The sequence below is a fragment of the Gnatocerus cornutus genome, chromosome 9 (genome assembly GCF_029298725.1).
Source record: "Gnatocerus cornutus isolate USDA-ARS CGAHR chromosome 9, icGnaCorn1.1, whole genome shotgun sequence".
Classification (NCBI taxonomy): Eukaryota; Metazoa; Arthropoda; class Insecta; order Coleoptera; family Tenebrionidae; genus Gnatocerus; species Gnatocerus cornutus.
The window spans coordinates 12308055-12329173 of NC_142241.1; the positions used below are offsets into that span (position 1 = coordinate 12308055).

At 37.6% G+C, this 21119-nt stretch overlaps 4 protein-coding genes across 14 annotated transcripts in view; 2 read left to right on the top strand and 2 right to left on the bottom strand.

Moving 5' to 3' along the window:
- nmo (serine/threonine-protein kinase nemo) overlaps window positions 1-9782 on the bottom strand; it is a 41160-nt gene extending 31378 nt beyond the window's left edge. For 6 of the 10 annotated variants that reach the window (XR_015770834.1, XR_015770833.1, XR_015770832.1 and 3 more), the window contains exon 1: window positions 8951-9781. Coding sequence is in view for 4 of the 10 variants with exons in the window: in XM_088046671.1 (XP_087902797.1) it covers window positions 8951-9168 (218 nt within the window). In the remaining 6 variants the exon portion in view is untranslated. Of the gene's footprint in view, window positions 1-8950 lie in introns of all 10 variants that reach the window. The other 4 variants (XR_015770829.1, XR_015770830.1, XM_088046669.1 and 1 more) reach the window with 1 other exon arrangement.
- A 3607-nt stretch (window positions 9783-13389) lies between these two features.
- On the top strand, window positions 13390-15457 carry LOC148168895 (uncharacterized). Of its 2 annotated transcripts, none has more exons than XM_088045281.1 (2): window positions 13390-13733; window positions 13989-15457. In XM_088045281.1, the coding sequence occupies exon 2, from the start codon at window positions 14003-14005 to the stop codon at window positions 15389-15391; it is 1389 nt and encodes a 462-aa protein (XP_087901407.1). In that variant the 5' UTR covers window positions 13390-13733; window positions 13989-14002; the 3' UTR covers window positions 15392-15457. The 2 variants fall into 2 exon arrangements, with proteins under 2 accessions (XP_087901407.1, XP_087901409.1); XM_088045283.1 differs by having other exon boundaries at window positions 13392-13733; window positions 14017-15457.
- A 110-nt stretch (window positions 15458-15567) lies between these two features.
- LOC148168896 (cilia- and flagella-associated protein 65) lies at window positions 15568-20085 on the top strand. Its single transcript, XM_088046260.1, is given in 15 exon segments — window positions 15568-15666; window positions 15710-15929; window positions 15975-16243; window positions 16289-16763; window positions 16808-16967; window positions 17020-17301; window positions 17344-17578; window positions 17625-17960; window positions 18004-18077; window positions 18120-18390; window positions 18434-18841; window positions 18882-19129; window positions 19176-19359; window positions 19362-19738; window positions 19782-20085. Coding segments are annotated over 15 exon segments (3882 nt in total). The 3' UTR covers window positions 20026-20085.
- On the bottom strand, window positions 20013-21109 carry LOC148168897 (tRNA (guanine-N(7)-)-methyltransferase). Its single transcript, XM_088044827.1, has 4 exons — window positions 20814-21109; window positions 20469-20769; window positions 20204-20419; window positions 20013-20158 (listed from the first exon to the last, which is right to left on the bottom strand). Exons 1-4 carry the CDS (start codon window positions 20921-20923, stop codon window positions 20027-20029), a joined length of 759 nt encoding a protein of 252 aa, XP_087900953.1. The 5' UTR covers window positions 20924-21109; the 3' UTR covers window positions 20013-20026.
- Between the last annotated feature and the right edge of the window lie 10 nt (window positions 21110-21119).

A 21119-nucleotide genomic window follows, 5' to 3' on the forward strand; every position in this document is an offset into this window, starting at 1 on the left:
ATAAACCCTGGATATTGGATTTGCAAAACAGATTAACTAACGGCGTGATGCCAATTGGCGGTTGTGTTCTACAATTTTTGCTTCAATTTATGTAGCAATTAGCTACTGCTTAGCATTTAAAACGAAAGCGGAAAAACGTGGTAACGACCCAAATTCCGCACTGCCCAAAATGAACCGCATTTGCCGATTTTTAGCCATGGAAAAGGTGACTTGAGTTTTGAGGACATTGATTTCTTTACCATAACAGCACACTTTAATTGTAAGTGGAACAAGAAATAAATCTTTTTAATATCACATTCATCGAGGCAAGTTACTACTAAATTTCGTATTTTTCTCCTCAACAAAGTTATTAAATTGTGTTGTTCCCCAAGTCCCACAAGTGTCGCAAACAAACCGCACGAATCCTTTACCCGAATCATAAATATTCATTCTGTTTTAATTCAAGACATTCCTGAATCAATTCCCTGTGTAATTTTTACGCGGAAATCGCCCCCTAAATGCCATTTAAAAAATCATTCATCAAATTCCTGGCGAACTTGCACCCAACTATACGAAACCGATCGCTCGGTCAATTGCATTGAACAATTCGCAATAATTAACTTGTTGATTCAACCCGGTTCTATGACCGTTGAAAAAATGTTTTCAACGATTCAGAAAAAATAATAGCTTTATAGATAAAAAGGGGTTTTTCCATATTGATGGAACATTGCAAAAAGTACCCTAATTGTTACATTTATCACTATTGTACTTTGTGATCATGCACCCCTACCCTTCTCATCAAGTAGGATCGATCCAGGACACCCTAACGTTTCTAGTGACGTCACGGACCGGCGTCGCAAACTGCTGTATTCCACAGTTTCAAAACTTCTCTCTCTATACAATTATTACATCACAACAAGAAGAAAGTCATTACATTTTTTTGGGTAATTACAAGTTGGTTCGCTCTGATTAGACAGGAATATTGGCCACGACCATTCGCGTTCGAGGGAAATTTACATTTTACCGGGGTGGCTCTGCAGCAGTTGACCAGTGCAGTGGCTTCTGCACTTCACAAGCATGGTTTTGCTCGAAAAATAAAATTGGGGACTGTGCTCTGATTTACAAATTGATCAATTAAATCAATACAAATTGTGAATATTAATAAATTACGACCCTGATCGTTGCAATGTAAAAATAAACTAGTAATGAATCAACGAAATCTATTTTCTACTATTGGACTGAAATTAGCTTTGATGTTGCTGTTTATGGATTTTTATAATTCGCGAACTTGCATTTAAACCGGAAATTGAGGTTTTATTTTGTTTTCGAAACTCGACTTTATTTGGGAATAAAAACTTTCAGCTTAATGTTTATTATTGTTTTATTAATTCTGACAAAAAGCACAGTTGAAATTCGATTTCGACCATCAGAAAGCACTTTTGTCTGAAACCGAAATTGGTATTTATAATCCAAAAATTTATTTGAAAGTCGCTTTATGAGGAGCGGAAATAAACGCAGAAAAGATGTACCAAAAATTTATTTAAAAATCCAAGATAATACAAAATACACGCGAAAATCGAGGGCGTAATTTAGATTCGCCGAAAACTTAACATTTCTCAGTTTTAAAACAGTTTAGTCTACATTTTACAAGCAAAAATGAAATGATATACAGAGTGTTGCATTTAACAAATATTCGCAAACTAATTTTGTACGCCTCGGTTTGTATACTAGTTTATTCAGTCATAGCTAAAATCTACCAGATTAAAGAATTTTGAAACATTTTAGAAAAACTAAACAAAAATTCTAAAATTTTGGAAAAATTAATATGCAAATTCGGCTACGCCTCGGATTGTATACTATTTACCAAATTAACAATTTACCAAATTAAAAAAAAAAAATAAAAAATTAAACACAAACCTCGGCTACGCCACGGTTTGTAAACTATTTTATTTATCATAGCCAAAATTAACGAGATAAGATTTTTTTTTAATTTTGAATTGATTAAATGTAAACCTGGGCTGCGCCTCGGTTTCTTTGCTATTTTTTTTTCATAATCATGGCTACAATCTACTAGATAAAAAAATAGAAAAAGTTAAATACAAACCTCGGCTACGCCTCGGTTTGTCTACTATTTGACAATAATAACTAAAATTTATGCCCATTTTTGTGTCTAGAAACTAAGAGTGCCTTTTATAATCAATAAATGGATGAAAATCAACAGTCGACTCTCGATAATTCTTGGATAATTCGAAGAAATTCTGTGAATTTACTGCTCGTTAAAACGAATTTTTCTCGGAAAATAAAGATTTACGGCAAAATCAAACTATTCGGTAATTCAAACTCAGTGCCTTGAAGTTTGAATTATCGAGAGTCGACTGTAAAACTGATCGAAATAACACAATGGGTACAGAATTGCCCATTTAAAATTTTCAAGGTAAAAAAATCCAACTTTGGTGTCGCAAAACATGCGTTTTACTCGCATATTCGAAGAATTTTCAATAATAGAATCAACCCCTAAATGGATGCGGAAGACCCAAGGGGACCAACGAACTACACAAAGATCTAAAGAATCAGCGCAAATCAAAAGAATGTGGAGAATACAAACAACCCAAAATTTGTAAAAAATTGAAGGTAGAGCCCCTGGGAAACGAAGGAAACACAATAAAATACCTATAAAATTAAAAATTGCCCAAAATTAATTAAACGGGTACCTGAGAAATCCTAAAAATTTAATGCGTAGAGATTGAATTAGAAATGACCCCGTGAAGACGAATTAGCCGTGCAATGAGTTAGACAGAGGATAGAAAATTAACAGCCAAAGCGGTTTGGACAGAATGAACAAAGGCCAGTGAATTTGGAGAGAAATGAGGACGAAAAATCCAAGAACGAGTGTTTAAAACAAACTTTCTGAAACAGAATCAAGTTTACTATTATAACGATTCGTGTGTGGACTTGTCAAGTTCAAGTTCAATGTTTCAGTCAAATTCTTTAACCCTTTAGCCCTTTTTTCTTAACTTTTGTCCAAGAAAAACAATACGAAATGTTGACTCAAACTTTGCAAAGTATTGTTTAGACGTGTATCATGAAATATTCCGTTGTGTCATGATGAAAAATTCATAATTTTAATTATTAATTATTATTAATGATTGCGCGAGTTAGTCATAGTAAACCGAAAGCAAATTATGTAGTCCTGGAAATAGCAAAGATTATTCACATTCTTCTTCGTATTGTAATTGAAATACTCTTCTACATAAGAAAGAAAATTGCAATTAATATGCGCGAATAAATATTTTGGGAACTAGAATAGCACCAATGTGTCTAAATTAGGCGAAGGCTCGTGAAAGAGTCCATTATTTTGAAAGAACTTGAAAGCTAGCGGCTGTAAATAACGCGTTTTACACAAAAACTACTGTACATCTATTATTCCACGTGTCCCATTTTTCATTGTGTAAATGTAATAAAATCTGATCAATACCACCACATATTTTTGCCTAGTAATGGATGACGTGCACGCATTATCTGTGGAATTTTGGGTTGTGGTTCGTTCGCACTGCAGCAGTGAAACCCGATTTCGTTCGAAACAAAGCTTCAACATTTTTGATTGAATAACTTAACTACATTTAATGATCCATAAAGCCCGCGTGATTATTTTTAGAGCTAGTTTTTCAACAGTGTGAGTTTAGCTTATCAGAATGGTTGCGTTACCCTACTAATTCAAATCAGACAAAGCTCCCGCTCCTGTCCTGTTTACAAAGCCGATGAAGACACGTGCATGGTATCTACTCAGTGGAATAAAAAACTCAGTAATCCTGATTTAGTGACAATAAAATAAAGTGGACACTTTCGAATCTCCCGATATTCAAATGGCGTCAAGGTGGTGATGCAACCAACCAGTCTAATTGCCAATAAAATGAGTAATTATCGCAAGAAAATTGGTAAAAAGCGCCTTGTCGCCCCTATAGCATGTTGTCGATGTGCTTTCGCACCATTAAGATTGTACCTCAGTACATTTCTTCGCGTGCTTTGGTCATCTTATGTGAACCCATTTTCAATCAGACAGATGTAGAACCACCTGCCCCAAAACAACAGCTGGCTGCGCCCGTACGAGCCCTCAGCGTTGTTTTTTTTCTCTTCAGATCACTTTTTAAGTGCTGCAAGTTGTCCATGCACATGGTAAAACAAGCAGCTTAATTAAATTTATGAGAACACAGTTAATCAACTTTTCCGTTAAAGCAAAAACGGCTCAACTCAAAAGTTGAAATGGAGGCGTTGTAAGTTGTACGCTTGGAGTTCTCAGAATCGACCGATAGGTTCGTTCTTTGTCCTGAAACCTGATCTAAAATCTACCTGAATGGAATTGTAGGTAACTAGTCAAATATTTTCTGCAAAACTGACCGTACAGGATTAAAGAAGTCTATATTGTTCAGCTTTTCAAGGACGGTGGCTGGTCTATAAAATTCTAGTCGTGGAACTTGGAAATATTATCTCACTTTTTATTAAGTTTTTCTCTGATCTGTCGGTAACTTAGATGCACGTCTGCGCATGTGAATTCCTTCCGGTGATCAGTTTTCACCCTAGTCAAGTGAAATTCATAGCCGAGCTGCTCCCACGCTCGGTTTGTCTTAATTGCTAATATTTAATACCTGGAACGGTTTATTGGTAATATTTCCAATAGTAAGAAGGGAAAAATGCAATGCAAATAAGTCCGGTTTCCTTTCCGACTAGTCATCGCTTCATCATTATTCGAAGACTTCTATAGAACGGCACCCTCGTTTTATGCGGCGAAACAATTTTTAATTCAATCGACGACCAAAGTTCAAAGAACGCCCTCCACCGCTCGTACGCTTGCCTCCAAAATTATCGCATCATCCAATTTGTAGTTTATAGATTCAGATTTCCATTGAAATTCAACAGAAATTTAAAAGAAATTGTCTTTGGTGGGTTTTTAACACGGAAAGAAATTTCTCTGATATTTTTCCTGACTGTCGCTTTTGCTGAAGGTCTTTATCAGCAACATATCGATAATCGGCTCGCGGGTATTCAAAGATTCCATGAAAGTAGAAACAAGCCAGATTTTTGACCCTACAAACCCTCACGCAATTTTTACTTAGAATCCACGCTCAAACGTCCAAAATTCGATCAATTTTTTTTTGAAATTCTTTTTTTTTGTACGTCACTCGTAAACTATTTGACATAACAATCTAAGATTTGCCTAGTTGGTAGATTTTAAGCTACTCTTTCGATTGATGTAAATCCAAAGATGTTAAACGTTTTCGCTCTGAAATGATTGCCCAAAAACTCCCGCCTGAAAACTTATTTTAGTCAATATGTATCTAGGTAATTTGTAGCAAACTTCCGTTATTATGACTCATTCAACGTAAAATTTCACGCAGAATCCAAAACTATGCAATTTTTTAATGTACGTCTACTAATTAAAGTTTCTAAAAGTGAATTTTTAATGCTCAATGTATTTGTAACCACGGCAGACAGAAAAACGGTCTAAAACGGTCTCCGCCATAGTTTTTCTCGGGCTTCAGGAAATCTATAGGAAATCAGGGAAATCAATAAGAAATCGCTAGCAAATGAGAGGAAATCATGGGGATATCAGGGGCAATCAATACGAAATTAGAGGATGTCACTAGGAAATCAGGGGAAATCAGACGAAATCACGAAGAAATCAGGGGAAGTTAGACGAAATTACCAGAAAATAAGGGGAAGTTAGACGAAATTACAAGGAAATAAGGGGAGGTTGGACGAAAATCACAAGGAAATCAGGGGAAATGCTATTTTTGAGATTAACCCCTGGAAATGAGAGGATCAGTTTGGACTCTTACATTTTGAGCATTTTGAAGGCATTGGTGGTACAATTTAAGCCCTTTATTTATGAAAATGCCCGACAAAGCAGGACCCCACGACATTGTCAGGCAGTAATTAGAGCTAGAGAACGCAAAAAGCTCTCTGAGCAAAGTTAGAGTTCTTGTTTTAATTGTTTGAATGCTTTTCACATTTTCTCTTTTTTCTTCCTTTTGATACATTAATTCGTAAAGTGTTGATTTGTGAAAAAAATACCAGAATTTTATTTTGGATTTTAAAAGTGACGCGATAGTTTGGAGGCGAGCGTACTTTGGTTAAATTTCGCAGTCTTGAGAAAAACCTGGAAAACCTTGGAAAACCTCTTAATTTGAATACGATTTCAAGGCAGCATTAATTAACGGTCATCGCGTTAAAAATACATTTTGGAGTAGTGGCTTCAATGTGATCACAGCTAATTATGCATGCGTTTTGAAAAAACTGCAGTTCCGCATCAACTTCTAATCTCTCTGTTCCTTCCGCGCGGAATCTAACTGTAAGAAACTATCGACTATTGAAATTTATAAAAACAGATTAAACATCCACAACGGACGTATTACTAATACATCTACTTAAAGACCGCTATAATTAATCTTCAGTTGACGTTGAAGACTACAAATCGAAGATGAAAGATGAATAATCGCGCGGTTGCGCTTTTTAGTGGCAAGGTTAGATTCTAGGAGGAAGAAAATTGATGTTTATAACAAAGAAGGAAATCACCTCCCACAACTGCCATTTTCGAATCGATAATTACTCAACACAGCGTCCTCTTGGAATACACAAGAGACTAGCTCCTTGAGAATTAAATACTTGAAACCAAAGGCTTAAGGCGGCTTAAACAAAATTTATAATTCACGACATTTACAGTCGACTACTTTACAACTTTGATCGGTGGAGTCATTTTCTAAGCTGTCACCCAACAAAGGACTCAGCGTTTATTGAGGTATTACGATAAAAGAATATTTATTGTCTGCTTGCTTATAGAAGGACCGCTGACTTTATGATAATTATTCTGGTTTGTTTAATTTGCTGATAGGCAAACGTGGTGTAATTGCTATATTATAAACCACACGTCCAGTTGAACCGGCATGAATAACAATTCTGGCTTAAAATACCGTTGCAGTTGATATTCAAAAATGTAAGTGCAAGTTTGTACCCACATCTCAACACATGCTGCTTTTAAAATAATTCAGTAAAAGAACATGCGGTTACCAAACACGATTCAAGGTTTAGTGTACATAATTACTGGATAAAGTGGCCTAAATATAAAGAAACCACACACTGATGTAAGAAGTTTATAGAGGAAGGAGTGTTTTCTGTGCAAACTGGAAGATAATCCTGTGTAAAAACATTCCATATTAAAATTCCAATTAAAAAGTTCAACAAAAAGATAATGGGTTGTTCACTGCCAAATTTCCGCCGACTTAAAACCGTGACTAATTCGAAATAAAGACGACTTATTATTCACCAAAATGAGTAATGAGCGCACATTTCAAAATTCAGTTATCTAAGCAATTTGTATCCGAGAACGGGTTTGAAAAAGAAAAAATATCCTACTTTCTATTCGCCGCTTCCTTATCTCCGAGCTTTTTATTTAGCCATAAACTAGTGCCTTTATTACACCTGCTCAATTCGTCTTTAAAGGTATTGTTTGAAAGCGTCTCCAGGCCATCGACCTACGCAGGACCGCGACAAAGTACTTTATTTTTGGTGCGTCTTTGTCCAAAATATTTATAGTTCTTCAAGATAACAATTGTCCTTTATCGCGGAGTCATGATCTGGACGTGCGTAATGATATAACAAAAGGAACAGAATTTTTAGATAAAATTCGAATCGGTTCCACGGCGCCGGTATTTAAAATGCAAACAAGAAGCTAATGACCTTATCCTCCGGTCATAAAAATTTACATTTGAAAATATATTTACATCTCGAATCGTAATCAGTTGTCCAAATCACATTTTCCAGTCAGGACTCATATCACAGTTGGGTCCTTTGAAATTTTGATCCAGTTTCATGGGAATCCCAACACTATTATTTACATTTTTAATCCGGCTAGCCTTAATACGGACTACTTAAGAAACAATAAACATTTAGGTCATATTGTATGTAAACTGTTATAACCTCATTATTGAAGAAAAGACCCTAAAACGCTTTCCCTTGAATTTCATAAAGTTACAATTATGCTGGCACGATCTCAAAGTGACACTTGCACTCTGTCAGGGACAAGGTGAAGATTTTACCAAACACGTCACTCTTAACCTCGGCTTTACGACTCTATATTTACTTTTGTTATTTCAAATAACAGTTTGCACCAAATCGTTTCTAGATAAAAGAGACTTTAATGAAGAAACAAAACAAAGACGAAAGCGCAGTTTCATGAATTTCCAACTGTCTTGACCCCAATTTGAATGCAGTAAAATTTAGTTTTGGTGGTCAAAAAATTTAAATTAGCCTCGTCAAAGTAGGTGGAATGGAAATGTGGAAACCAGGAACAAAAAATCAAGATAAGCATTGCTTCCAGATTCAATGTTGGCAATATTGAAGTGATAAAATTGACCAAGTGAGCAAATATTTGATAAAAACGTAGAGAAGGTTTTATCTTCAGGACAGAAAATTGGCTGATAAGGGACATCGACAAAAATATTTAAAAAATCGTCGTCACCTAAAACTACACTTTTTTTCGAAATTCAAATGAAAATGAAGTCCTGAAGGTCCCAATTTCCCACTAATCGATTAATTACCGGCAATGATAAAGGATATCGAAGAGATTAAGACGCAAATTGGTATTTCAGTGCGTTAAATTTTATCGTGCGCTCACACTGATTATCTTGAATGGGTGCAGATAATTTAATTAATTTATTTGTATAAGAGCTCAAGTGCACTTCTACGGCATTTTCCGGGGCGAAATTATCGGCCAATCGGCGGAAACCAGACAAAACTAGCCGATTTAAAAAGTTCTAATTAAAAAAATAGCGGCGAATGCTAATTAGTTAAGAGTAAAACGGCCGTTATAGGAAGACGGAGTGCACCCAGAGAGGCAGTAAATGCGTCGCGTTCTCCCCCTCTGTTCCACCCTCTTGTGCGTCCTCGCACCCTATCAAAGCAACAAAGGAAGACTTACCAGACAACTCCGAAAGCCCCATATCCAATAGGCCTGTCCGGTTGGACTTGTTCTTGGGTGTGAGCCGGAGCGGCAGCATGCTGGGGGTGGTAGTAGGGCTGCGCTGCATGCAGCCCCCCTTGTTGTCCTCCGGCGGTGGGGCCGGCGGTACCCTGCATCATGCTCATGGATACAGACATGGACACCCTTGAGTGGCGGCTGGGGCCCACCACAGCCATGAAATATTGCACCAGTTCGCCGCTGTTTGTGTCCACCCCTTATATCGTATCGAAATCAGCACAGCACCACATGCATAACGAGCGGGCGAAGCGAGCGTCTTTGTACGAGAGGGGAGTTCTTAACGCCTGATTGTGCGACAGACGTCACGTATTTTGTTATCCTTGCGAGAATTTTTTAAATGCCTTTTGATTATGCTTCGTACTAGTTATCCTTGCCTTTTATTCGTTATTTATTCTGAAATTGTTGATTTCTTCCCTTGTTACTGACGGTATTTGCGTGGAATTTGCACTGTCTTCATCACAGGACGAATTTCAAATGAAAACTTGACGGTAAAATGCAAATTTCGAGTCCTTGTAAAGAGAACTTGTAATTAAATTTAATTTCACTGTCATATTATCACACTTCGATGCACTGTGGTTTTTCCAACCGAAAACGAACGTACCAACATAAATTAATTTAGCAGAAATTTCTTAAAATAAAGTTACTGTTTAAATAAAAAATAAGGAAATAAGTTGGAAATTTGTGACACACAATGCACAACTTACACAACCGTTCGATGCGAACTGAAATTCTACTCAACATGGCTGCATCGAGGACCAAACATTTGCGGACCCCACTATTCCTGCTTTTCCTGCGCATGTACAGCGGTCTAACAGCTGACTACAGTCACGTTACACTCATCGAAATTCACTAACCTGAGATACAGTCGGACTACCTAACGCTACTATCATATACAGCTTGGTTCCAAACTTAATTTTCACGGATTCTTAGCAGAAAATTCGCATTTTATGAAGCGCCTACCAAAAGCTTCCAACTGATGAAAACTGTTTCAAACTTGGAGCAAAAAATAGGAGGCTGTAGACTCTTGTAGGTAGATAAAGTGTTGTATGCAATAATTTTAGAATATGAAGGTCCAAAATCTATTAAAAACCGTAAAATGTGGAATAATTTGCACACGTATAAATCAGCGCGGGCTCTTTTCATGGCTTAAGGGGAGTGAATCTCTAAAAATCCAGTTTTAGTGCTACCACGAAGGGGCACTCTCCCTCAATTGCGTATTCATAAACCCATTCGTATGTTCACAGGATCGTTTATAGTGAACCGTAATGTTGTCTTTGCGCTATTTATTTAAATTTCACCCTGTATATGGAATTGCATTAGCGCCAGTTAAGTAAAAATGCAAATCACGCAATCTAAGTCATGGCAATTTTTACCGCACACGTAAAACACTTGTGGAATTAGAAAAACACACAAACAATGAGCGAAGTAATAATAAACAATTAACTTCTTAAATCTTGTCTTTACAGTGCAGCTGGCTCCTCCCGAAAAATGTTTCCACTAAAATCACGATTTACGAACATAAATGTCGCGAAATTGCCATCAAGAAGCTCAACCAAAATTGAATCCTTTCTGAGAAACCTCAAAGTCTGTTGAAGTGACCGAAGAATTTCAAGCAGAGGATTATAAAGTTAAACTTACCTGAGATTTATGACTGACAAGAGTTGCGCCCACCAAAGTCGGTGTTGTAAAACATAATTGCGGTGCAGCTTGTACGAAATTTAGGGGGGTGACAATATAAAAATACCTGGAGATTAGTCAAGGGACGAAAAAGTTCATGTTTGGTGTTCAAGGGTTGTGCGTTCGACCACTTTTCGTCACAATATTTGATTCATTTTTTTACAAGTGGCGGTATTTAAAAATATCGATTTTCGTGACAACACAAGTTTGTCATGTTTTTGTTCTCTTTTAACTTAAAAACTTTGTGAACTAGAATTTCCTTTATCATGACCGAGAGGTAAGAATAACAGGAAATTACATTTTTCTTGGAATGCGTAATTCTATTATTTATCAGTTCTATTTCAAGAGTGGCGTAGTTGAGTCTTAGTCATTTGAATAATCTTCTTATCAGCACCAACAGAGTTGTCTACACCTGCCTAAATTACTTTTGAATACTTTAAACTTTTACCTGACTTATTACTGTCATAAACCAACAAATATTTAAAAAAATGTCACTTATAGTAGTTATTTTTTAGAGTAAACTTAAGTTATTATACATCAGTATACGCAGAATTTAACGCAGATTCCAAATCTGGGATTTAAATTCAGATCCGACGACAGATAACTGAGTTATGGCCGATCAAAGTTTCGGATAGTTGATTTTCATTTTTTCTCATTTTTCGTAATTTTTAAAGTTAAATATCTCGGAAACTATTAGAGATATTGAGATGCGGTTTGCGCCATTCTTTTTCTCGGCTCCTTTTACGTTAGAAAATGTTCTCAAAAGCCCAAAATTCGATTGTCGATTTTTCGCGAAAAAAAAATCCGACTCAAACGATGAAAATTTTTCATTTTTTTTATTTTTGGCCATAACTCATAAACTATTTGTCCGATCGATCTCAAATTTGGCTACTAGATAGATTTTGAGCTCCTCTTTCGACTGATGTATAATTCAAAGCTATTAAGCGTCGTTTTCATTTTGAAAACTTTGATTGAAAATCACCTTAAAATGACGTTTTCAAAACAGTTTTTGGCCAATGCCTCGTTTATTTATTAAGCAAACTCAACAAATTTGGGTCTCATTTTACGCAGAATTTTACGCTGAATCCAAAAACATGATAATTTTTGAATTTTCGTAAACAAATAACTGAGTTATGGCCGTTTGAATTTTTGGGTTGTCGCCAGAGGGCCAAATTTTTGAAGGTTCAAAACAATTCGTGCTCGATATCTCGTAAACTATTTCAGATATTGAGATGCGGTTTGCGCCATCGTTTTTCTCGCGATTTTTTACATAAGAAATAGTTCTTTGATTTTTCTACAGTCGAAATTTGCAAATTTTCGCAAAAATTCATGACCAAAACTATGCTAATATTCTGATATCGATATCTCGCTTATTTTTTAGAGTAAGTAAACTTAAGTTATTATACATCAGTGAACGCAGAATTTTACGCAGATTCCAAACGATTTTATTCTGGTGATTCTGACAAAAATTTGATAAAGCAAAACAACTTATTTTTGGAATCGTCAATTGCTCCAACTTACCTCATTAGTATAATTTGCAAAAAATTGATTAATAAAATAAGTATACGATAATAACGTGCACAAGAACACCAAAAATCCGCAAACTTAACATTATTCCAACTTAAATATTTACCATAAACAATTGATTGTTCTTTAATAATATTTACATACAAATCATTATAAGTTAAAATCGAATATTCATTACTTCACGACTGTTTCCATTGCAGCTTTGCTCATTTAGAATTCATTGAATATGATTATGAGACTCTAAAACTAATCTCTTTACATACCGGCGCTCAATCGTTTTTGTCCGCTTTTGGAAGAATCCTCCAACACTATTCAATTAAAGCAATAATTTTCATTCAATAATTATCACCGCACAGTGTGCGCTAAACAATCACCAAAATTCCATAAAATCGTGATTAGTAACGGCAAATTAACAGAAAGTAGCGTTTTCTTCATTCAACTGACTGAAATCAACGTTTCCTTCATAAACTTGGTACGACACAATAACACATTGTGTAGGCTACCATAATAGGTACGCCATGAAAATGGACTGGATGAAAATAGAATAATAATAACACAAACTGGCAAAAAATGATCGGAATTTTATCTGAATAAATGACCGGATCAGACACCATCCAAAACGGAGAAATTAATAGGTTGTTGAACATAGTGAAGCGTGTAAACAAAATAAAATCCGTTAAATACTGGTGACTGTGGAAATTTGCATTTTTTAATGTGTGCAATTTCTATCTTAGTAAAGATCTTGAATATTTTAGTTTCCATGGAAAGCAGATGTCTAATTAAATCTTATAAGGTTTAGCCCTCCATCAAAAATAATTTATCTCGTAAAATACGGTATTCGCAATCATTTCGGTCGTAAATAAATTGAAATATGGTTTCGTCCTTTGTGTTTTATGACCAGTGAACGGTGTTATTAATACTCATTAATTGCAAAACATTCGATTTTTCAATTTAGATTCTATAAATGGAGCAGGTGTCATTACGACTTTTCCTACGCTTTATTGAGTTATTTAAATGTAAAAATTCAGTGTTGGACACGTGTTTTCAGGACATTTAATTAGTGATTAGTTGTTGAAATGGGAATAAGTAAATCAAGAGATTAGAACTTTCATCCCACTTTCAGTGATGATATAATAGCGAGTACCACGATATTTAAATTACGTGTTGTATTCCTATTATCCCGCTGTTAAAACCGCCTGATTTATATTGACGTCTTGAATAAGTCTCTTAATTTTACCATGGAACACTTTGAAACAATGTGTTCCCGAAATCTACGTTAAATCGAGAACAGTTCTCACGAAGCTCCGAGGCTTGGCCTTGCTAGATTTTTACATCAGACCCACGGACACGCTAAAGCGAAGCAGAGTTTTGAAACGGTAACTGCACAGTTGCATTAATAAGTTATTGTGTGCGTCTTGTGCGAAGTTCGCGCGTTGTAACAACGAAAAATGTTGCTTTAAACAATTATGTAACTGCCAAATCGTTCGTTTTCAACAGTACAAATTTCCAGTTCCTCTCTGTAAGTACTAACGAATTTTAAGGTCGCTGCACACCTGACCGAGTTAACGCAAACTTATCTCAAAGTGCGATATCGCACCCCACGACTCTTTTATCAGTTCTTCGGTTTAATTCCAGTTGATGGGGCCGAAGGGTCAGTTAAAACGAAAACTTAGTCGTATGAGTGTACAGTGTGCAGCCACCTTAACAAGATTCGGTTGTTTTTCTTCTTCGTCCGTTTAAAACCCGTTTTGGTAATAAAACTAGGGCTTTGTAGGCAACTCTTCATACATGTTTTCTTGCAGTACCATGGACAAATGGATCTTCGCAATCACCAGTATTACCATAATTAAGTTAGCATTAAGTATGGAAGTATCCAAACTCTGCAGGAATAGAAGTGGGGTCTTGAGCGGAGAAGAAACAATCTGTCACAACGCGACTCTTCTCCTCTTCAAAAACCCAAACTTATTCGTTACAAGAGTCCACAAACTCGCGTGTGAGAATTGTTTGTTACCAACCATGGACGGTACTACCTTCAATGTCACCAAAAACAACATCCATCTTCTCTCTTTTACGTCTTCGAGAGTCCGCACCATCAAACAACACACCTTCAGTCAATTCAAGTTGTTGCGGGTGTTGAATCTCCGGAACAACTCCATCATGGATTTGGACCCTAAAGCCTTCACGAATTTAAAACGGATGGCGCATCTTGATCTGAGCCACAACTACATCCGGATACTAATAAACAACATGTTTGAAGAGTTACCAAATCTAAATCTCCTGAATCTCAATCGTAATTATATTTACTACATCCAACCGGAGGCTTTCAGGGGGTTGCAAAACTTACGCCATCTTTATCTCAACGAGAACCGCCTGGAGAAACTTGAAGGGTTCATCTTCAAGTACCTTCCAAACTTGTTGTTGCTTTATCTAGAACACAATCAGATTCTAGAAATAGATTCGTTCGCTTTTGCGAATTTGGGGAGTCTCAACTTTCTCTATTTAAACAACAACAAGCTGCAGTTTCTCACACAGTACAATTTCAAACCTTTGAGCAATTTGATCGACCTGCAACTTCGCGGTAACAACCTCACGGAAATCCAAGTCAGTTCTTTTAACGGGCTGACAAATCTAAAGCATCTGTACCTCGGGAACAACAGCTTAAAAACCGTAAAACGTTACGGTTTCGTGGGCTTGGATAATCTCCAAAATCTCGAACTGATTGACAACAAATTCGAACTATTCCAGCTCAGCTACATCGAAAACATGAAGCATTTAAACATGCTCTGGTTACAAGAGAACCGAATTTCGAATTTCACCGTCGATTTTAAATTAGATCCTTTGGAGTCTTTACATAGTTTGGGGCTCAATGACAACAATCTCACTGTTTTGAATTACAGGTTGTTGTACGATAAGATGCCCAACGTTCGAGATATTTTTGTGTATAATAACACGTGGAAATGCGAGCTCCTGGTGAATATGTTCAACTTTTTGCAAGAGAAAAATGTGAGCGTTTGCGCGAGTCTTGACTGTAATGTCAACAAAACTAAACAGTTTGTTGAAGAAAATTGCGTTTTTGAGCAAGAAGACGAGGAGGATGACTCGGATTTCGTGAGCGGAAGCGGAACCTGTGTTAGAATCAGCGTAATTTTAATCGCAGTTCAGTTGATCTTTATGTAATTATGGTTAGATAAGATGTTGAGCTACCTCATGTTTTCAAAGCTTTAATAAACAAATTTTAACTAATTTATTTCTTCTATCAATCTTTTGGAGTGGTAAAATCTCGTTGCTTCACTTTTTGAAAACGTCACCTTTCACTGATTTTTCAGACAGTTTTATTGTCATTTTTAGCAAACATGGATCCGTCAGGTTTTAACAATTACGACATCGACTTCGGAGAGGTTCCTGTGGGCACCACGTCCTTGAAACTCCACCAAGTGAAGAACCCGAGTTATGTAAATTTCGTGCAAAAACTTCGGTACTTAAAACCGTTTTTAGAACCGTGTTACGTACTATGTCACAAGAAGCACGCAAACCAACCCCATTTACTACGCCTTCGATGTTAACAAATACGAATTTAGCGTCAAAGCGGAGGCAGTGTTCCAGCTAAAGATAATGTACAATCCTAATCTTCCAGGTCACGCGGATTTTGATTATTTCACTGTTACTGATAACAAGGAGTACTATTTTCGGCTGCGTTTGAAAGGAGAGTGTTTAGGTAGTAATTTTATAGTACCGACTGGAGATAACGTTGTTTTTCAAGGTCCATCAGTTGGGTGCTCTGTTAAAAATTTAATTTTCTTCCGGACACCCAAACGCAGAGTCGTTAAGTTGGTTTTTACCATCACCAACAACTCGGTTGTTCCGGCCATTTACAATTTTGACTGTGCTGCTGAAGAGCAAGGCCTCTTCAAGGTGGAACCAACAAGTGGTACTTTAGCATCTTCCAGGAGTGGGTATGTCACTATCAGGTTCATCGCACAAACTGCAGGGATCTATTCACGGCAGTTATTCTGCTTGGTGTTACAACAAGTAAGAGTATTTATCTTATCATCCCCAAGACCTAACGTTTTTTAGGAACCTATTGTCTTGAATCTCTTCGGTGTTTGCTCCAATAGTGTTGCGTATGATAAGGTCGACAACAACTTAAGATTTTATCCGTTTCCTTATGAAGAGACAGTCGGTTTCAAAGGGTATTTCAATGACAGCGTCACAGTGAAACGGGTGCCGCCGCCGGTTTCACTAACTGTTAATTTTCTTGATTTTGGGAGAATGATGCCCGAGTGTTCTTGTCAAACATTGACCACAAGCCTCACTAATCATCTCTCTCAGGATGTAGAAGTTGATTGGGAGAATATCAGTCACTTTCGCGTGTATCCAGAGAAACTTACAATTCCGCCGCAACAGTCAGTTTTATACGAATGTCGGTTTCAACCAGACGAGATTTGCAAGCTTTCGATGACGATCCTCCATGGATATGTGTCTTGGAAGTTATCCGATCGTGACGACGGTCTTGTTAACGCGCCAATACCAATTTCTTTGCGTTTAATTGGTGAGTTTACAAGAAATGGAGGTGTGGCTGAGTGTAGCTTGCAGGGCACAGTTTTCCTGACGAGATGTGGATACCCTCTATTACCATCCCCAGCTGTGTTGTTCTACCTTTGAGTATTCCGTCCAATCCGTGTTGGACGACGTTTTTAATCAAAGTAAATGGGCATTTACCAGTTTTATACAAACTGATTCCTCCTAGACACTCGTTGGTCTTATTGTCTTGGTCCAAAACATTTCAATTCGCTCGTTTCTTCCAGAAACTTTATAATGAAACCCATGATCGGGTTAATAAAAACCCACCAAGTAGTCGCGGTACAACTCGAAGCGAACACCAACCAAAAGAAGTCTTTTATTGAACAATGGCAGATTGAGCTCAACGGACGGTTACAAGAATCGATCCCACTGTACGTCAAAGCGCAAACTGATATTCCCGACATCAAAATCTCTGAAGACAATTTAATCTATTTTGGACCGATGCAACCGGGAACTCAAAGTATTCTTTGCGTGCCACTTCGAAATACCTCCAACTGTTGCCTCCTGTAAGTAATTCAAGTCCCAACTTCTTGTCACCTCTTGTTTAGGTACGATTTTGAATTAAACGAGCAGTTTACAATTCAACCCCAGAGAGGTGTCTTAGCACCAAACGAAGAAATTTTCGTTACAGCGAGCTACACCTCCAACTTACACGACAGTGGAGTTAGGAAAATATCAACGTGTTGTCAACTCAGAGGTGTTTTTGGCCGAGCTTCTTTAGTTGGCGAGCTCTGGACGGTTCCAATCACTGTTATAGGAGACGTTGTTTTCTCGGAATTATGTGTATGAAGTAACCCGGCGCATCCACCAATTTCCGCATTTTTTTTAGGCGTTACCACAAAGTTACGAGTGCAAAGAAGTTGAGTGGAACGCGTTCATTGAAACCTGCTTCTATCTCTTCAACTTCGGACAAACCAACATTAACTTTAAACTCTGTCATAATCATGATTTGAAGGACGTGGTTTTGTACCCAGAGCATGGGCGTTGTGGTCCAAGAGAAAAACTCGTTGTAAAAGTGCAATTTACGGTGCGAGTTTTGGGGAAAAATTGTTTGATGATCGGATACAAGAACCGCTTCAGCGAGTACTCGTACGATAGTGTAGCGAACGAAGGAGTTAAAATTGTGTTCAAACTACAGTATAACTGTCTCATGCCAATTCTTCAAGTATGACTATCAAGTGTCGAAAAATCCGCTTATTTTTTGCTAGATTGTAGGTTTGGAAGAACACAACTATAGTTTATTCAGCAATCAAGACTTGTGGAGATTGTTAAACATCGATAAGTAAGTCTTCCGTTAGATTCCAGTGATTTTTATTTCTTTCAGTATCAACGCCGCGCTCGCGGAAACAAATCAAGGAGAGATAAGAAGAGTGGACTTGAGAGTTCCGGAGTTTGAACTCGGAAATAAATTGTTCTACTTAATTTTTACCCTGAAAAACGTTTCCAAGCTTTCTTTAAAACTCAAAGTTAAGCGGAGACAAGTCTGCGGTTGTCGACAAAAGACGATTCAAAACAGTTTTACTTTTCGAGGGAAATACTTTGATTGTCCTCACAGGGACTTGTGTGAAATTGGAGTTTCTGAGACTTGTCTGCCCGTGCGTACTTTTATTTGTTGTTTTATCTAACTCCAGATTGTAGTCTAATTCGAATGGGACTCTTCGGATATGTGTCCGATACCTCCTCCCTGAACAAAACATTCTGTCTTATACTCTACAGCTGTGTCATGAAAGAACGGTGATTTTGAACATTCTAATTTCGAGTGTTTCTCCGGAGAAACTTATCTTGTCTGTGTATGACAACAGTTACACTTTGGACGTGGGCTTTGTTTATATAGGTCTAAGAGCGCCCCCGGTTTTTGCCTACTGGTTGCATAATCCCACTAGTTATCCGGTGGGTTATATTCTTGATGACACAGACGTGGTAAAACTGTGCAACAAAAACCAATTTCCGGTTCTAAAATGTCTCAACTCCACTGGGTACTTACAACCGTTCACTAGAGCCCCACTTTTGTTCAAATTCTGGCCCATAGAAGCCAAACTATACAAAGTAAGATACAGTTGGGGAATCCTCACTTTACCCCGAATAGATTTCAGTGCCTTTATTATTAGGACAAAAACCGGCTCAGCTCACTTTTCAAGGACACGGAACCGCTCAGAAGAGCAAAATCGAGTTCAAAGCAATGCGGCAGGAAGAACTGAAGCCGGTGAACAACAACGTTCTTAGTCTCTCAGTGGATCATTTGATCACAGAGCCTCTAATTGTATCGACTTCCACCGAGCGCATGTTGTTTATTCGACTCAATAAAACTAAACTGATTCAATTCACGTGGAAGCCGTGAGTTTAAAACTCAGATCCGTTTCTTGTTCAACCAACTTTGTAGATGTTGTATTGACGGCATTGTCAACATTGAAGCCTCACCCTCGCAAGGTGTGATCCAAAATAACGAGTCTCTGCCTGTTGTTGTAAAAATCTCTTCGTTGCAAGAACCGTGCAGCCTTTGGATGTCGCTACAATTGGAGTTTGTGGATTTCCACGATCTAACCGAATATAATAAAAATGTCAGCGAGAAAGGAAACTGGTCGAGGCTCTCCGTAACGGTGATTATAAAAAATCATTTTTATTTAACGTTTTAACGCAGGAATCTCGAGACTCGCAATTCCTGCAAGAGCCTCGATATTTTGTTCTAGCGCTACCGATTTTTGTTAATATTGTGGGTAGTTTGGATCGAGATAATTGCATAACTGTGGAAGATCAAATGAGGCAGCAGCCGTGGTCGGGGGCTTTTGAAGACGTCGATGAATTCGTAGCGACGTATTTTGAGAAACGAAGAACTAAAGAGGCGCCAATACGACCAGTGGTCCAGAACCTGAAAGAACCAGAGGAGACAACTAAAATGATTATCGACAAGAAAATGACTGAAGAGATATTAGAACAACTGATCGGGTATTTTTCCTCTTCTTTAATTTATTGTGACCAAAACTTCCAGAGACGCCGTTCATAGCAATTACTTCTTGGAGATTTTAAAGAGTATGAAGACCGCACCGTCGCCTCTTTACTCTCAGATCAAACTATCCATAGCAAGGAGAGGCGAAGAGCGGGAAGAGCACACGAAAAAGACTCTCCGGCAACCACCATTACCGGAAGTCGCGAGTGTTTGTCAGAAAATCCTCCTTGATTCGCTAAAGACAGTTTTCCGCACCGGTTCCAAACGCAGGTCAATTAACAAATAATTTAATTAGATGAACTACAATGGGGGTCTTCAATTCGTCGGAAAACGGCTAAAAATTTATCGCCATCATTGCGTGTCACTTTCTGGCCCTCTTCTGAGCTGCTGTAGAGTTTGTCGACTACAGCATCGTTTTTCTGGAATTGCTCTGTCTATTTAATGTCATCTGAAGAGTAACTTACCAGTTCCTCATCGTCAATTTGTTGGAATAAAGGGTGGTCTTGAAAGTGTTGTTTCATCCAGTCATGCAGGTCTTTGACGTCGGTGACTGTGTACACTATGCCCCCCACAGATAGAATATACGCGTATTCAGCCAGTAAACACTGATTTATAATACGCCACTTATGTTTAGACTTCTTGAAATGGGGGTCTGGGTACAAAAAGAACATTTTCTTCAACTAAAAACGACAGATTTACCAACAGGAAGGGTGAAAACTGTTATTTTACTTGTCCCTTCTTGAAATAATTGGGTAAGTACTTCATGGCGTTGGTTCTTAGACAGGCTATATTATGGTATTGAGTTTCGTGCTGGGAGCGAAGCGCCGCAATCCTATCAACCACATAATCAGACACTTTTACTCTAATTTCCATTCCCAACATTAGACTTTCTGGGAAAAGGGGCGACAGGGTTATTAACAGCCCCCCATAGCCGCACCCTATGTCAGCAAACTCCACCACTGGTTTAGCCTGTCGTTTAAACATCTCTGGATAATATTTAGACCAATCCATGTGATCGGGGCTCCGGGGGCTACAATATCTCCTTAGAAAAATGAGGTTAATTTGAGTACTTACTAGTCAAAACAGTGATCCGCTATAGGGTTAGAATGAGCCCTTTGCCTGTAGTACCTTTTCTGCGGCAAGGAGAGACTTTGTTCGAGTTCCTTAGACATTTCGACTTCCATTTTTTAGGTTATATTTACATGTGGATTTGACAAGTGACAGGTGGTGTGACAGCTGACACTACTGACAGTTCTCACCGGTGTTGCCAAATATCTCCATTTAAACTTCAAAACATTATTTTTTTCGGATTTGTGTCCTTTTAAACCACTAAAAAGAAGTGTAAAGTGTTTGATAACCACCAGTCTCACTGTTTATCAA

Bases quoted from the DNA above. Each gene is read 5' to 3' on its own strand.
- LOC148168897 (XM_088044827.1), bottom strand. From the start codon at position 20,923: ATGGAAGTCGAAATGTCTAAGGAACTCGAACAAAGTCTCTCCTTGCCG. The intron at 20,770-20,813 runs GTAAGTACTCAA...GAGATATTGTAG, and splicing joins GCGGATCACTGTTTTGACTA to CCCCCGGAGCCCCGATCACA. The intron at 20,420-20,468 runs GTAAAATAACAG...TGTCGTTTTTAG, and splicing joins ATTATTTCAAGAAGGGACAA to TTGAAGAAAATGTTCTTTTT.
- LOC148168895 (XM_088045281.1), top strand. From the start codon at position 14,003: ATGTTTTCTTGCAGTACCATGGACAAATGGATCTTCGCAATCACCAGT.